Source organism: Ictidomys tridecemlineatus, chromosome 15, assembly GCF_052094955.1.
Source record: "Ictidomys tridecemlineatus isolate mIctTri1 chromosome 15, mIctTri1.hap1, whole genome shotgun sequence".
Taxonomy (NCBI): domain Eukaryota; kingdom Metazoa; phylum Chordata; class Mammalia; order Rodentia; family Sciuridae; genus Ictidomys; species Ictidomys tridecemlineatus.
This window is the reverse complement of record NC_135491.1, coordinates 18,968,104-18,985,799: the sequence shown is the minus strand read 5'-3', so window position 1 is coordinate 18,985,799 and position 17,696 is coordinate 18,968,104. Positions and strand designations below refer to the sequence as shown.

Genomic DNA, 17,696 nt, shown 5'->3' with positions numbered 1-17,696 from the left:
GCAGAGGGACCAACAAGATGTCACCGAGGAGAGCCCCTCGAGGGGTGGGTAGAGCAGGGCCTGGCGGGGTTGGCAGGTGTCCCTCTTTGGCTCCTCATGCCCTGCGGATTCCCCAATCACCAGAAGACACAACTCATGCCCAGCACCCGCCCCTCAAGCCCCCCATCTGCCTCTGGACCCCCGAGGCTTCTCCTCCCCCTCCATGGCCCCCCCACCCCTAGCTACTCATGGGCGCTGCAGCAGCAGCTTCCCCTCAGCAGCAGCCACCATGGAGCACACTGGAACCCCTCCTGTCCTACAAAGAGAAAGAAAATGACTCCCCTGGTCCCCTGGCGGTCTACTTCGCCCTCCCTTGGCATTTAATATCCTCTAAAGAGCCACTCAGCCCATGTCCCCACCCCTGGCCTGACAACCCATGCTCTCCCAGGTCCACCCCATCAGGTCTCTGTACCCCACACACAGCCCAGGGGACACGATGACCCCCACTCCTGAATCTGCTCTAGTCCCCACTAGTCCCCAGTCCTCACCAGGCCTCTGTGCCCATGACACTGACTCCATCCCCCCTCCCTCCCCAGTGGCCAAATGTCCTGCTGGAGCCCTGGGGCTGGGTTCTGGACCTTTCCCTCACTGGGCTCCTTCCCATAGTGCCTTGGCTTTAAGCACCCACTGTTCCAGGCCAGCGACATCCCCCTCCAGATTGAGAAAGCCCCTGGCCTCTCGATCCGCATCTCAGACCCCAGTCACCTTAAACTCAGCAGACACCACAGACCCAACCCTGCCAGCTGGGGCCACCAGGAGGGCGCCTCTGCCTGACTGTTGCAGAGTCATGCTCATCTCCTCTCATCCGCCCCTGGTCAGCAAAGCCACGGGCTCTAGCATCCACACACACCCAGAACCTGACCCCTCACCTGTTGGGGACCACCTCCCACCTGGACCACTGCAAGGAACTCTCAGGTATTCTCTTGGTCCCAGCTCCCTGCCCCTCACCAGCTCCTTGTGGGCTCAGAACACGGTGCAGGCTACTCCCTGGTCTGCCAGGTGATGAGGGGTCAAGAAAAGGTTTCCTCCCCTGCAACGTGGGCCTCCTCTACCCTCAACACCAGGAGGGTGCCGTCCTTTGCTGCTGCTGTTGCAGCCCAAAGGGCCTGCTCTCCGGTGGTGCCCACTCTCGTCCACGCTCTGTCTACACCTCTGCAGAAACACCTCCCTCTCCCCAGAGCAGTGTCTCCTCGTCACCCACCCAAACCCCAGCCCCTGCTCCTCCACCTCTCCAGCATCATCACCAAGGAATTCATTAGCTCGCTGGGTGAACTCCAAGTCCCATGAGAGGGACAAAGCCTACCTGTCCAACAAATTAGGAGGGAAGGAAGGGCAGAGTCAGCAGGCCAGCTGGAAGCCAAAGTGTGAAGAGACGAGTGACTGGGGTGGAGAGGGGTTAGGCAGGGGTGGGGTACATGGGAGGGAGCCCCCAAAGGCTCTCATCCAGGAGACAGTGCTCAAGGAAGGCAGGGACAGCCCAGAGCTAGCACAAGCGGAGAGGGTTCTGCCTGGGGACTGCAACGAAGCCTTCCCTTACAGCAACGTGGCCATGGAGAGGCCTCATGGCACCTCACCTGAGACCCTCGGAGGACCCGGCCCTCCCACCAGGGACACAAGAAGGTGGTGCCTCTTGTACATCTTGGCCCCAGAGCCACCTTCTAACGAGGTCTTCTCATGTTTCCCTCTTTGAACCTGCAACACTCGTGCTGCTGACCCCCATGTTGCGCTGGGCCAGGTTCCTCACGTGCCCTCCAGATCCCCCCCACCCACTCTGCCCAGACGGACTGGGCTCCAATGGTCTGCCTCCTGCCTCTGGCCTCCAGGTGGGCCAAGAATAGGAGGTATAAGAGATGGGGGATGACAAGGACAGAGAACCTACACCCATGCTCCTCCCTGGCAGGCCATACTAAATGGCCTACAGCAGTCCCTCCACACAGGGGCCACAGCTCTGGCCAGGCCTGAGCCCTGGTGCAGTCCTCCCGGAATACTAAACAGCTTTTCTCCTCTTCCTTCCAGGTTCCTGTCACCTGCCCACAGCTCTGAGAACTGTCCCTACATTAAACTATCTTCCGACACCCTTGAGTGCGCTCCTCGCTTCAGACCTGGTCCTTGGCCTCCTACTCTAAAGCAGTGTGTGCCCTGGTGCTATCCTCTCTGCCTACTTGCCCCATGAGACTCAGATCTAAGCCTGCTCTGGTCACTGCTGCATACTGGGCCTAGCACCCTGTGTGACACCCAGCAAGCTCTCAGTAAGGATCTGCTGAGTGTACGACTCACAGCTGAAACACCAGGCCACACTCCAAGCTGCACAGATCAAAGGTGCCACATCAGCACTAGCGGGGCAGGAAGCAGAACCTGGGTTCCCTTCTGGTCAGGAAGGGTGTAAGGGTCAGGATCAACCCGCACACACAACAGGGCTAGACCCTCCCTGGGCACGTGCCCGTCCTTCCTCCCAGGGTAAGCAGATGGTGGGTGGACCCAAGTGACCAGGGCTTCCTCTATGCCAGGGTGCTTCTCTGTCATGCTCAGCCACAAGGGAACTTGGTGAAAGCTTGTAAATATGGCTGTCCCAGCTGGCCCTGCTAGCAGGAACTGAAAGCGAATCTGTCACATCCACGCACAGGGGTCCCCCAGAGCCTCCCACACCCTCTCCTTCATTGGGCAAAGGCCACGGTGTAGAGTGGACACAGGGGAGAAACTCATCTCTACAGACTCCCCATCAGCACAGAGGCAATGACATGGGACCCTGCTACAGATGGCCTCAGCCAGCATCACCCAACAGCACCACTGGCTGAACATGCCCACGGCTCCACCTCCCTCTGACCAGTCTCCGCCTTAAACATGTGGGGTGCTGCCTCTACCTGGCCTGTGGCCACACCCCACCTGGAGGGGATGCTCAGAAGGGCTGGGCCTCTTTCCAGATCCTTTGGAGAGGCCGAAATCCCTTGGGGCACCCACACTGGGGTTTATTGGCTGTTATATTTAAGGGATTTGAGCACCAGCCGATATTGGTATTTGAGGGGGGTCGTCCAGGAACCAATCCCCCTAGGACACTCAGGGACGGCTGCACTTATGACTTCCACAGGGCTCAGACTGAATGAGCTCACCCTGGCCAGGGCTCTGGGCCTGAGGGCAGTCAGCCTGAACTACAGAGCAATGTTCCACAGTCACTAATTACTGCAGGACACCCCGGAATCAAGGCTTAGAGAGACATGCCCTTTGATTTCTCACAGCATAAACCAAGCCCCCAGAGAGACGGTCAGGCCCACAGCCAAGGCAGGTGTCTTCTGCCTGCAAATTCAGCAAAAGCAGCACTAATAAAATATCTCCAACTGGTTTCTGCTGGAGCATTTATTAACTGGCCCTTGGAATTTAAAAGGCACAAGCCATGTCATCCCCGAGACCCAGGACAAATAAGGCCCACTTCACTGCCAACAGTCAAGGTCACAGGGATGCCCCAGACGAGCAGCTGGGGCAAGAACAAGCAGAACAAGCCTCTGGCCCTACAAGACACCCCGCGCAAGCCAGCCACCAAGGGCCCAGCAAGCAACCCAGGGCCAAAAGCAGAGCAACTGGGAATGGGTCAACCCCCAAGGAGGGTGATGTCATTGTCCCTATAAACTGTCCCTGTCCTATAAAATCTGTGTCCCCATATCAGTGCCACCCTCTCCTTTACCCTCAAAGGCCACCTGTAGGGTTCTGACCTAAGGACTGTGGATCTGTAGGGAGTCACACATAGGATTTAGAGGCTTCATCCTCTTGTTGGGAAAAAATCAGACCTTTATTTTCTTTAATTTCTAATACAAATTTACATTTTTTCAACTATTGATGTAAGCAACTAATCACTCAGTATCAGCAATGCATGTGAATTTATCACCCACAGAAATCACAGGCACTTTCAATTCACAGTATTGCTGTCAAAATCAAAGTAGTTATCAGACCTGCTGCTAGCTTTTATTAGTTAATGTGTTAATAAAGAAACATATGATCAATCGCAAATTTAACATTTTTGGTAAGTGTATTTTCATATAATGGATATTCCTTGTAATCCTCCGTACTTATTTCATGAATTAAAAAATATTAGGCCAAGAAGGGTGCTGGTATGGTTTGTCCCCAAAGGTTCATGTGATAAGAGACCTGGTCGCCCACATAATAGGGAGTGGAACCTTTAAGAGGTGGGGCCGACTGGGAGGTGCTTAATTCACTGGGGGGTACCACCCTCAGAGGAGGCTGATAACCTGTCTCACCAGAATGGGTCAGGCCTGGCAGGACTGGAATAGTTACTGTTGCAGTAGATTATTATAAAATGAGTTCAGCTTTCTCAGCTGGTTCTTTTGCTACAAAACCCCTCTCTTCCCCACAAACAGCTTCCCATTCTCTCTTGTGCTCCTGCTGTGTGATGCTATCTGCCTCTGCACCGTGAGGCCCTCAAGAGATGCAGTCAGCTGATCTAGCCTCCAGAACTATGAACCAAAATAAATCTCTTCACTTTAAAAAGTACCACATCTTGAGTATTTTATTATAGCAACACAAAATAGACTGGCAGGAGCACAGGTTTCACCAATGCCCGTGGGGTCCACAGCACAAACCAGGGTAAGATCCCTGCACTACAGTGTGAAGTCACTTCCCAACAGGGCCACACTGTTAAGCTCCTGGTAAGAAGCCAGCCAACAACTAGCCAGCTTCTCAACTCTCAGCCTCCAGCATAGGGCCAGGCATCGAGTAGAGGCTTGGGAAGCCTCCTGGCTACCTAACCATCATCAAGGCCGGCAGGTCACCTGGCTGGAGAGGGCCTCAAAGCAGCTGGTGAGCATTCCCACTCCACTTCCTCCACCCCAAGGAGGATGAGGGGGTCAAGCACACACAGGGACCAACAGAGGGCCTATGTGGAAATAGATCCAAGTCTAAGAAAAGTCAGGGAGAGCAAAGGGACACTCAAGGTCAAACCTGTTTCCCTCAGACCCACCATCTGCAGCTCCCAGTGCTCGCCCAAGGCCTTTACTCCAGAGCACAAGGTTCACATCAAGGCGGGACAGTGGGACAGGCTTTTGACCAAGAACATCTCCAGATACTCTCCAGAAGAATGCTGACTTTGGTGTGGCCTATGGCCCAACAGGGCCACACCCAGGGCACTCACTTGCTGCTTCCCTTGGCTCTGCAACAGTTCCTGGGTGCCTCTCAGTTAAAGAATGAGAGCTAGATCCATCCCACTCCTTGGAATTCGGTCCCCCTTCCACCCACAACTTCTTTCCTCAGTTGCCAAGTGTCTCTCAAGACAGCAGGACAGGGGGCTGGGGATGTGGCTCAAGCGGTAGCGCGCTCGCCTAGCATGCGTGCGGCCCGGGTTCGATCCCCAGCAGCACCACATACCAACAATGATGTTGTGTCCGCCGAGAATTAAGAAAAAATAAATAAATGTTAAAATTCTCTCTCTCTCTCTCTCTGTGCCCCCCTCTCTCTCACTCTCTCTTTAAAAAAAAAAAAAAAAAAAGACAGCAGGACAGGATGCTGGACTAATTTAGAGTAAAGGGGCATTTCATGTGTGTGGCACATTTCACCAAGCACCAGTCACAGGGCATCCACAGATGGCCCTGGGGACATAAGCTGAATGGGTTCCGGGGCTCCTAGAATGCCAGGAGAGGCAGGAAAGGAAGCCACCCCCTACCCAGTCATGACGGGCGGGTGAGGAAACAGGTCCTGCCAGTCGGGAAAACTTGGATCCTCTGGAACTCTGAGTAGGAAGCCTGAGTTCTGAGTAGGAGGCCAGGAAATGTCTCTGGGAAGAGGAACCATCTGAGCTGGGTCTGCAAGTGTGTGAATAATTTTGTAATCATGTCAGAGGACAGGGGTGTTCCAGGACCAGAAGGGGAGGGGGCCAAGGAGCAAGAATGGAAAAAGCCACGTGAGGGAGCAGATGCAGACAGGTCTGGCTGGAGCTGAAAGGTCCCAACTCTGTCCACAGAAAGCTCAAAGCCCGGCTCAAGAAGGCAGGGCTGCCTCCCACCAAGTGCCACTGGATAGGGGCCCTCTTCATGGAGGAATTGATGGTGAGCGCAGCTGACCCTCAGGAGGCTGTGAGACCCTCTGTCTCAAAACAGAAGCCCCTGCCCAGGCAGGCCAGAGTAGTACCTACCCTGAAACACTCCCCAGAAGAGCCTTTTAAATTACTAAGTGAGTCTGAGATGCTACTCAGGGCTTCCACTGTTCCCCAATTCATGTGTGGCACACCTCAGTCACATGGGACTCTCAGGGAGCTCCCCAGTCCCAGGCTCTGGTAGGACTCTATGAGCAACCAAATCTGACTCCCTGGCCATGACTTAATAGCTCATTATGCATGATACTCTGATCTGTCCCGGGAACGCTGCAGCTGGGAGTGGGGTTTTGCTGGGGACATACTCAAATCTCTTGGAAAAAGCAAGTGGGCTTAACCTCAGGCTCAAAGTCTCTAAGGGAAGCCCTGTACAGCTTAGGATGGCCCTTCCCAAGGAGGCCCTGCCCAGCCTCTGGAAGTTCCCCTACCTGTCAGTTTCCCTTCTAACAGTGACCCTTTTTAAAACCTCTCTCAATTCTGCTTTAACCTCCTCATCCATCTTGTGTGATGACCCAGAGAATCAGTTCTGTTACAAAAGCCCCTCCTTCCAGTATCCAGTCAGTTCCAATCACCAGTTTGGCTCCTCTATACCTTCAGAAGAGGAGCCTGGAGCCCTTACCAAAATGCAGCCCCTGGCACTCCCTGTAGCCACCTGACCAGTCCATTCAGAGAGATAACCAACCCACAGCAGATACCAGCTTACACCTACTGCTCACTTTGTTCCTTAAGACAGAGTCACAGGCTGGGTTCAAAGCTCTGATCCTGAACTCCTTCACACCAAATTGGGACTTTGGTCTGCAGAGTTCTCTACAGGAAGTGTCTCATTGCTTAACTCCTAGCACAAAGATCATCCAGGGAATGAAGCCTTCCCACATTCTCCCCTGACCTTAGAGTCCATGTCCCTCCATAGCACACCTGAGGCAGAGAGATGACAGAGCCCTGTATATCCATCTACCTCCATCTACCCCAGTGGCCAAGTGTCGGCCCAAGTGCTGTACTTGGAACACAGCAGGTGCCTACTAAATGTCTGATTTGTACATTCAGAGCTTTCCCAACCTTGAGAGTCAACTGAGAACCTACTGTGCTGTCGTTCTCCTCACCTCCCCCAAAATGCATTCTGTCCACTAGCTTCCCCATTCTGATCTCAATTCCCACCCTGGTATCTGTGATGCTGCTCCCTTCTACCCCTACCCTTCCTAGTGCCCTGCGCCACCAGACCCACAACCCCTTCTACTGAAATCACAGCCATCAGGGGAGCAAGCTCCTAGATCCCAGTAGATTAAAACCTCTCCCACCCCTCAGGACAAAGTCTGGAGAGGCCAGATGGGCCACCACACCCTCTAGCCCGGGGATGCACCCCTCCTCCCTGTCCCCAGGACACTCCTCAACTCTCAGTCTTTATCTCTTAACCTTTGCTCAAATATTCCCTCATCTGGAACAATCTCCCCAACACTTTGGTGAGCCTGTTCATTGACAATGCTCCCCACTAGGACAACTAATTCTTCCTTCATTCTGCAGAACTATGGATCTCCTACTGTGTGCACGGGGCTGGGCCAGTGAGACCCACTGTGAACTGTGAACCACAGGCCTACGAAAGTATGACAGGTCGTTAGGGAAGAAGAGCTGACATCTGGGCCCCGAAAGAAGGGGGAAGCGCCTCTCTGGCAAAAGGGGGTTCCACGCCCACCTCAAACACTAGCCCCTTTGGGAAGCGCCTGGGGACCAGCAGCCCTGGCCCAGCCACCTTTCCCTCTGAGGGGCGTGGCATGGACACTCGTGTCAACCTGGGCCCCCACCTTGGCCGCACACGGTGAGGCCGCTACAGGTGTGCGGCTGAGGCCTGGGCGCCAGGGCAGCCCCAATGGCCGGTAGGCAGCGGGAGGGTGCAGGGGGCTGCGGACACCAACGCTGGCCCTGGCTCGGGCAGGGCGGCCGCTGGGCCTGCGGGAAGAAGCGCACAGCCCGCTGCCACACGAGGAGCCCCGCCGAGCCCGGGGGCTCTCACCCCCTGTCAGGCGGGGAACGCCGAGGTCCCCTCTCGGTGGCCGGCAGGAGCGAGGGAGAGGAGCCCCACTCACCTCGCAGCAGACGCCATGTTCACTCGGCGCACGCGTCACGTGGAGTACAGCGTCAGCTGAACCCGGCCGGGTCCCACTGTAGAGGGCGGGACGGGGGCGTGTCCTCGGGAGGGGCGTGTCCTGGGCGCCTCGGCCCCGCCCCCTCCAGAGTGGAGGCTCCGCTGCACGCCGAGGCGGAGCGCTGGACCGTGGAGAGCATTGAAGCGCCAACCTCCGGCTGCAGGCGAGGTACGAGGCTGGACCGAGCATATTCCCACCCCTTTCTATGATGGGAGGAAGTGACCCGAGACTGTACACACCTTGATTCTGCTTCAGCCCGGGACCGGGCTTCCCAGCACTTCCGCGCGAAGAACACATTCTGAATAAAGAAACCTTGGGAGGACGCCAAGAATAGTGGTGCACACCTGTAATATCAGTGTCCACTCCGGAGGCTGAGGGAGGAGGATCACAAGTTCCAGGCCAGCCTCGGCAACTTAGCGAGACCATATCTCAAAATGAAATTTATAAAGCGCAGGGGTTGTAACTCAGCGGTTGAGCGCCCCTGGTTTCAAGCCTCTGTTTCGGGGGCAGAGGGTGGTGGGAAAGAGGGAAATGAGGGAGTCTCTGAACCAGGTTAGAGAAAGGAAAGAACCTGAAAAAAGCTGGGGCAATTGGAGGAGCGGAAACCATGAGGAAAGGGGGTGTAGGGGAGAGGTACAGCCTGAGGTAAGCAAGGGCCAGATCCTGTAGGGCCTTGAGAATGGGGCTTGGGAGTTAAGTCTGGTAGGACCTTTTTTCCAAGCCTCCTCAATTCCATAATAGACAAGAACCTGGAGGAGGGAAGGAATAGAGAGGAGTGGCTCAGTGGAGAGGGGTGCAGGATGGCTTGCTTCTCTGCCCAGCTGGGCTCTGGTGTTGGTGCAGAGTCCTACAGAGAAGGAGGAGTTGGGCATGGTGGTGCATACCTGTAATCCCAGCAACTGGGGAGGCTGAGGCAGGAGGATCACAAGTTCCAAGCCAGCCTCAGCAAACTTAGGCCCTGAGCAACTTGGTGAGAACTTGTCTCAAAATTTAAAAAAATACAAAGGGCTGGGGATGTGGCTCAGTGGTTAAGCGCTCCTGGGTTCATTCCCCAGTACCAACAAAGAAAAAAAAAAGTGGGGGAAGATGTAACACTCCGAAAGCAGGTGCTGCCCTCCCTACTGCCTACTGCCAACAGGTGTGGAGCACTTATAGGCAGGCACTGACCCAAATGCTTTGCCAATGTCAGCTCTCAGAAATTCCTCAAAAGCCCCGTGAGATAAGGATTATCCTTCATGCCATTTTACAGATGAGGGAACTGAGGCCCAAAGAGATAAGCAACAGGCCTGAACTCACACAGGTCGGTGGGTCCTCAAGAAATTGTACCCTGTCCCATTATGTAGTAGCCCCACCTTCAGCTGAAGAGACTCAATTCCCTGATAAAGGACAAACTTTGAAAAATAACAAAAGATGAGCAGAAAGCTATTTGTGCCACTTTGGCAAAGGAACAACTGCTCCCAACTAGCGCAATCCCACCACCACTTCTTTTGACATAAAATGTCAAAAGTAAGCCGACTGCCAGCTCCTAATGCTTACTAATGTGAAAAAGAAGTAATTATCCTAAATACTTACAGATAATAGGGAGAGGGCACGAGACAACTGAATGGAGCACCCTTGTCAATGGGCAGTGGAGGGAGGTCCTCCCCACCCAGCCCATCTGAACGGTAGGCCTCTAGGCAGGGCGGGTCCTGCCAGGGGTGACATCAGTCTGGACTCCAGTAGGGCTGGCCCCTATCCTTCACCCCCCCCCCAATCAGAGGTCCAGCAGGGCTGTCCCCCTCCCTAGATTCTGTGCATCAGAGGCTCCGGCTGGGCTTCCAGGAGAAACCGCTCAGGGTGTGGGAGAAGATTGCGTAGTTACTCATGCAGGGCAGACCCAGGATGTTGCTGGGAGCCAGGAGGCAATTGGGGAAAGATTGATTTTAGAGAGTTGGAGTGGGAGTGTGTAAATCAGCCTAGGGAGAGAGCAGGCAGCATGCTCACACCCCACACAGCCTCCGAGGTCACAGGCCTCAGGGAAACAGTCTCTCCTCACCACGGTCTACAGGTGGCTGGGAGGTGAATGTGCTCCCCCAGCCCAGTACCCGGAGCATCGTTAGTCTTCACAAGTGCCCCCACCCAAGCAGACACCTGCAAAAGACGTTCCATCCTGGAAAGTCTCCGTCTTTGTCCCTGTGACACTAGGTCCAACCAGGTGCCTTGCCCACCCATTTCCAAGTAGCCACTGTTCCTTTGGAGCTCCGTGCACACTGCTGATAGCTGGCCATCTGGAGAGGGCAGGCCAGCCAGACTCTGTCTTGTGAGCCACCCTTGTGGTCACGCAGAGGTGTCCCCCCAGAGCCATGACATGAACCCTGTTCCTCTGCTACTGCATTTCAAGGGCACTGGTCTGCTGGAAGTTCTGTGGGACCACAGGTGGCCCGGATGCTGATTCTGACCCTGGGTGCTGCCACCCAGGGCCCAACGATGCGACAAAGGATAGGAGGACCAGACCCTGCCCTGGAGGATCGTCAGTCTGGGGGAAGAGGAGGAAGCGGAGCCCTCCAGATGGTCCCCGAGAAGCCCACCATCTGGGGGAGGGGGCAAGGTTTTGTGCTGCTACTTAGCTTGTGGGCAGTGACTGAGGGATTCAGAGCAGGAAAGATGTGGAGTCCAAGTTCATCTCCCAGGCAGGAGTTGAAGAGGGTTGAGGGGAGCCTGGAGAGAGCCAGCAAGATGCCCCCCGCCCATGGCTGTCTCGCTGTAGGTCCCACCATCCACGTTCGCAATGTCAGCAGCTCCGGCAGCCACAGCCCTCCAAGTTCTGAGACCAGCATGGCCTGCTGCCTCCTCCAGGGCCACCCAGGCTCCTTCAGAGTCACCACCAGCCCCCCAGAGGAGCCCCACATCACGTCCTTACTCCTGCTGTCCCTCCCCGAGCCCAGCCCATCTGGGCATCCATCTTCCTGCAGAAAAGAGTTGGGCAGCAGCCGAGGGACCTTCCCTAGGAAGCCCCCATCACTTCCTCAGATGGAGTGGTCCCTGCTGGGTGCTTTGCCAGGGTCTACGAGGCAATTCAAGATGAGAAATGGAACGGGGACTTCGCAAAGACCAATCATTCCAGCAGCACCTTCAAAACAGCGAAGGAAACAAGCTCTTTTTTGTGTGTGTGAAAATGGGGGATATATTGTTTTTCACTGTTTGGAAGACTGTTTTCTCATCTTGAAATCACAAGCTGTTTTCTTCCAGCGAGACTTACAAATACATCCAATTATCGACATTCAATCTAGGAAATAAAGTTCTGAAATTGTTTTCTTCCACACACATGGAGTGGGCTGGCCAGGTTGTACAGGTGATAATTACTTTTATTTCTTACAAGCCGTGCCGGTGCAGAGTGGCTGGCAGATCCACCTTTTATTGCTTCCACATTTATTACGTCGCCCTTCTGTGTTGGGCTAGCCGTTGGTGTAACTGTCCTACCCCAATTCAAGATCTTGATCAAATGAGTGAAACCCCTAAATTCAAAAGGATGAGTGCTAAGTTCCAGAGCAGGGGGGATTTGGTTCTGTAGCCCATGTCCTGCAGAGAAACTCCCTGGAGGGAACAGATTGCCTCTGCCCAGCTCCGAGTCATTGAACGTCACTGATGGGACCATGGTTCCCCCCCCCCCCCCCCGGCATTTAAAACTGTCCATCTCAGAGACTCCCACCAAGGTAGCACAGTACAATCATACCCTGTCCATACCCTGGATATTCATCCTGTCCCTTTTGGCTGCTTCTGGGGGCGGGGGCAGGAGTGGGGAGTCCCTGGCATCTCACCAAGTTTCATTTTCCATACAAGAAGTGGGTTAAGATGCTGGGAAGGGGGCTGGGGATGTGGCTCAAGTGGTAGCGCGCTCGCCTAGCATGCGTGCAGCCCGGGTTCGATCCTCAGCAGTACCACATACCAACAAAGATGTTGTGTCCGCCGAGAACAAAGAAAAAATAAATAAATGTTAAAAATTCTCTCTCTCTGTCCCCCTCTCTCTCTCACTCTCTCTTTAAAAAAAAAAAAAAAAAAAGATGCTGGGAAATCTTAATAAAGCCCGATATAGTGATGGATCAGTTTGGAGTACCAGCACTCCCTTCCTAAATGAGACGTTTGCTTCCATAAACTCATGCTGAATATTGCCATCAGAAAGTCTAGCTATTTTTATTCCAGCCTAGGTGTGAATTTCTGAGTTTCATGGTTTTGTATGATTTTGATGATCTGTTTACATAGGGGAATCGTTAATTTTCATTTCTTTGGCTCTTAAGCTCTTATCTAACTCTGCCTATGTGTCATTGCCAAATGAATATCCCCAAACATGAATGCCATGTCCAAAAGTTTGTGGTGAGAAAGAAATGCATGCTGGTCTAGAGTCCAGACAGGGGGACATCTCTGGTCCTCAGTTTCTCGGTTTGGTGGTGGGAAACCTTTGCTTCCCATATAGGGCAGTTCCAAGGGTCAGATGGGGCTTCAAACACCATGGCCTTTGGGGAACAGTTTAAGATGACACAAATATGGAACTTATAAGTTTCATTATTAGGACATTTATTGTTATTTGAGAACATGAACACAATGAAAAGGAATGTGGATATAGGAACCTAGGTCTGATTCCTAGCTTTACTATTTACTTACTGTGTGGCTTTGAGAAAATTACCCAACTTCTCTGAGCCTCCATTTCCTCATGGATAAAATGAAAATGATAGATCTCAGCCCAGAAGATTGTTGAGGGGATTATATAGGATGATCCCAGGAGACACTTAGCTCGGCCTCTGGCACACGATTCGTATCATCTTTATTTCCATGATCATGTAAGACATGGGGGCAGTGAGGAGGGACTAGCATCCTATCCCCAAGGTGTGAAGATGGGTGAGCCACTCTGTGAGGTCACTCTAGCCCTGTCCACTTACAGAACAACCTTGACTCAAAAGGGTGAGTCCATAATCTGACACCAAGGTAGCCAATGTGTAGCTTCTTCAAGAGGATTGGCTGGGCCCTGGGACTGCCATACCACCTCTGTCACTTGGACTGGCAGCCCAGTCAACACGGAGATGCTAACAGGATGCAGGAACACAAGAGCAAAAGGTGGGAGGAGGCTGCAGAGATGGTTTCCTGTTGTACTCTGCCTCTGGCCCAGCCTGAGTCTTCAGCCCACAGGGTTCTGCTTATAGGCAGGGATTTTTGTTTGTTGGTTGGTACCAGGGATTGAACTCAGAGGCACTTGACCACTGAGCCACACCCCCAGCCCTATTTTGTATTTTATTTAGAAACAGGGTCTCACTCAACTGCTTAGTACCTTACTATTGCTGAGGCTGGCTTTGAACTCGCAACTCTCCTATCTCAGCCTCCCAAGCTGCTGGGATCACAGGCATGCCCACCGCGCCTGGCATAGGCAGGGTTTTGAATATAGGGAAGAGGGTCTGCAAGGAGGTTTGTAAGAAGGGTTAGGAACATATAATAGCTTGCAAAATGGACCTCAAATTCTCCCTTGCTGTGTCCACACCCTTGCATTGTGATGCTCCAGCTTCTCCCATCCAGAGGTGGAGTCTGTTTCAGTAGCCCCTGACACTGGGTGGCCACGTGATTTACTCTGGATAATGAGACACTAGAAAAAAACAAAGGTCTTGAAAGGTGCTCACCCACCGGGTTTACCCTCTTGCCACTATTGGCAGTCCTGCCAACCACCACCGTGGGAAGATGCCCTAGCTAACCTGCCGAGATGCCTGGTCACCAGCCTGCCAAGCAGCAGACACACAGGCAAGGCCGGCTTAGATTATGCAGCCTCCAGTCAACCTGACAGCTGACTGCAGAACCATGAATGAGTTCAGCAGAGACCAGCTGAGCCAGCTGCAGATTCCCGAGCTACATCAATGGTTATTTTTTGGCTGTGATATGGGACAGCTTGTTATGCAATGATCGTAAGTGGCCTAGAGCAGAAGGAAGAGACCCTGGGATTACTGTCCCAGGGAGGTGACGGGGGCAGATGCTGCAGGAGCTATTTGCACACGGAGCTCTGGGAGGTGCAGGGACCCTGCAGCACTGCTATGGAGCCCTGGGGAGAAAGTCTGACTTCCCCTCACCCCCACCTGGAGTTCAGAATGGCCTCAATGCAGAGAAGGCTGCAGGGATCCCTATTCTGCTTGGGTACCATGTGGCTGCACTGCCTTGGGGGGTTGGGGAGACAGCACCCCCTACCTAGATACCCACAGCACTATGGGGAGCTGGACAGTATGTTTGCAGAGAGGTCGAGCCCAGGGTGGGGCTTCCTGGACTTGAAGTACAGCAGGACTCTGTGAGCTTCTGTAAAAATCCCTTCCAAGGACCCCAGGAACACCTGGGACTTTTAAAAGGCCTGGAGCATCCCTGTAACACAAAGGGGACGGGATGAGGTTGTCAATGGAGTGTATTAAAAACCAGTGAGCCAACCTGGGGACTCAGACTGCACTGTCCTAGATTGCTGACAGGGGACAGGCAAGGCTAGCATGGGGTACACCGAGAGGGGATGTACTTCCGGGGCATCTGGATGGGTTACTTGGAGGTGATAGCAGGAAATTCATCCCTAGACTAGCTTTGATCAGAGAGACTCAGCTCTTATGGAGAAGCCAAGCACAGGGCAAGAGGGGAAAGCTGCTGTTCCCACAGCTAAAACCTTCTCCAACTCACTGCCGATGCGATGCGGGTCCTGTGGTGAGACATCTTCCTGTGGCCAAGGCTGGGACTGGACAAGCCGAGTGCCCTGCCCCAGTTCCAAGCACTAGTCATTACATACGGAGAATCTTTCAAAAAAAATTAAGAGACCCAAGAAGTTGTCACTGCTCTGCCCATCTGGGACAGTGAATTGGATGTCAAGTTCACCGGTGGCGTGTGAACCAATAGGACTCTCACTCCCTTCCCTATCCGTTCTGGACATTCAGGTCAAACTGCCTTGGGGAAAAATCACAACTTTATTTTCAGATCTCAGAGATCAATGTCACACTATGCATTTAGGACTAGAGGGGAAACGGACTAACAATCATCTGACCATGGTAATGCCAGAGGCAGGTGTCCCCGCACAGGCAGCTCCTCCAAAGAGGCGTCTCATCTCGGTACCCAGACTGCAAATCTGCCTGCAGGGCCAGCTGTCAGCCTGGCACAGGGCCTCTCCGAGATTTCCTTGCTGGATGATTCAGGGTGGCTGACCAGCTTCCCAGAGCCTTGGTACCAGTCCCACCAGACCAGGGGGGATGGGCAGCCAGACTTTTCTTAACAGAAGTCTGGGATGAGAAAGGACCTAAATTCCCCACCAGGTGCAAATCCTTTTTGTTTTGTTACTAGGATTTGGATCCAGGGGCACTTTACCATTGAGCTACATCCCCGGCCCTTTCTGTTTGTTTGTTTGTTTACTTATTTATCTACCTATTTATTTATTTATTGAAGGCAAGCTCTCACTAAGTTGCTGAGGCTGGTGTGTACTCCACCGTGCCTGGCAAGTGCCACCAGTTCTCAAAGGGAAGGGACTAAAGCCACAATGAAATGAGCTCACGGAATCTTTGTGGCTGTTTGCTGAACTCCAAACAGCAGAATTGGTTGCACAGCAAACTGTTTTTAATGTTGGATATCGTACCAAGAGCTCACTTTTCCCTCTGTCACCAGGGGACACTTGCTAAAGGCCTTTTCTAAGGGTATTCAACTAATCTAGGGAAGGTCCTTGCAGTAGAAAGACTAGCTCCAAGATTCTTCTCTGTGTGTCTCTGTGTGTAGACATGCAGTCCACTCCCAGAGGATCTTATTGGGTGGGCTTGGGCGTTGTCCAGGCATCTGGATTTTTTTTGACCAGCACTCTAGCTATCTGTTGTTTGTGGCCAGGTTTGGGGCCTATTGTCTGGGCAGTCATCCAAGAGACTCTCATGTCTTAAGTTTATGCCTACTATTGTGCCAGCCCTGTGGGCTGCCTCTCCTGGGCTGAAGCATGGGTGCTGAGCATCAATTCCAAGTTCATTACCCTCCTCGTTAATTCCCTCCCTTTCCCTGGAGAGAACCCTTCACACCCAAGTCCCTTTGAAGCCCATTCCTTCTGGCCTCCCTGCAGGAAAGCTTACCCGTGTGGCCAGGGATCTGGGGTATCTACAGGGCTCAGCCCCTGCTGGTGGTGGAGCCCACTAGCCCATCTCTCCCACCCCAAGACTGGCACCGAGTCACAGCTTGCTGAGACTGAATATTGTCAGGCTGTAGGGAAATAAAATTGGAAAGCGACTTTGGAGGACACTTTGGAAATGTCTCTTAAAACAGAACAGGGAAAAAGAAAAGGCAAAGAAAACTAAGCCTTCAGACCCTGTAATTGCGGTTCTCATTATCTAGAGTAAAGAAAGTGTTTCCTGAGTATCAAGGGAGGGAAACCAGATCACTTGGAGTTGCAGCATTATTTGTGATAGTGAAAAATTGGAGGCAATGTGTTTGTTGATCAGTGAACTTCTGTCTACTCATGCGCAGGAGCACAATGAGACCAGGAGTGTCCTAGATCTGCAGATATCAAGGAGGAATCTCAGCACTTGGTGAAGAGAAGCCAAGATACATTGCCCACCCTGCGGGCGTAGAAGATCCACAAGGGACTGGTGCATGTCCTCATGGACGCGCATTTGTATACGTAAAGCACACCAACAAGTGCTTTTGGAAGAAAATAAGCCAAAATGGTTGCCTTAGAGAAGGGGGAGGGTCCTGTGAGGGGAATATGGAGGGGATTGTAACTTTTTTTTTGAAAGGAAAATATATTCCCTCATTTATGTAATTAAAAATAAATAAAACAACTTTAAAAACAGAAAATATCTCAGAAGTGCTTCTCTGCCCGAGGGGCTCCCTTTGCAAATGCTGGGGAGCTTGCTTGAATGCTGTCGGCCCCCACATCTGTGCCCTGCCATGTCTCCTGTCTCCTCTGTCTTCTCCACGGTCCCTCCCCAGCTCCTGGCTCAGGAGTCGCAGGGCAAACCCTGTCCAGGGTGGAGAGGTTGGTTGGCTTTATATTGAAGGAAAGGATGTCACTGTGATTTACTGGGATCCTACGCAGATTTCTTCAGGGCTGGTGTGCCAAAAGGATATTTGGGATCCCTGAGAAAGGGGTGCTACATTGCTTAGTGGGAGTTCAGACCCTGTGTGCCCAAGGCTGTCTTCTAATCCTGGCCCCACCTCCATCCTCCTATCCCTACTCACTGTCCTACCTCCTGAGCTTCCACGACTGACCCCCACCTCCAGGCCCAGAGCCTGACTCTCCACCGCAGCTCCAACACCTGCTCCTGGTCCCTGCCTCTACCACACCAACCACCACTCTGTCCCCCAGGCCTGCCCCCCACATCCTCTCCTCTCCTGACCCTCGCTCCCTGACCAGGCCCCATCACTTCCCCTGGGGAAAGAGGCTTCCCTTGCCTGTCTCCACGGCCCTGGGGAGAAGCAGG

The 17,696-nt window shown here is 53.2% G+C and overlaps 1 protein-coding gene across 3 annotated transcripts in view; it reads right to left on the bottom strand.

Annotated features, from left to right (window-relative positions):
• Window positions 1-8,324, bottom strand: part of Pepd (peptidase D) — a 115,917-nt gene extending 107,593 nt beyond the window's left edge. The window contains exon 1 of one of the 3 annotated variants that reach the window (XM_078032170.1): window positions 8,209-8,324. In XM_078032170.1, coding sequence (XP_077888296.1) covers window positions 8,209-8,225 — 17 coding nt within the window. In that variant the 5' untranslated portion in view covers window positions 8,226-8,324. The remainder of the gene's footprint in view (window positions 1-8,208) is intronic. The other 2 variants (XM_005330630.5, XM_078032171.1) reach the window with 2 other exon arrangements.
• Between the last annotated feature and the right edge of the window lie 9,372 nt (window positions 8,325-17,696).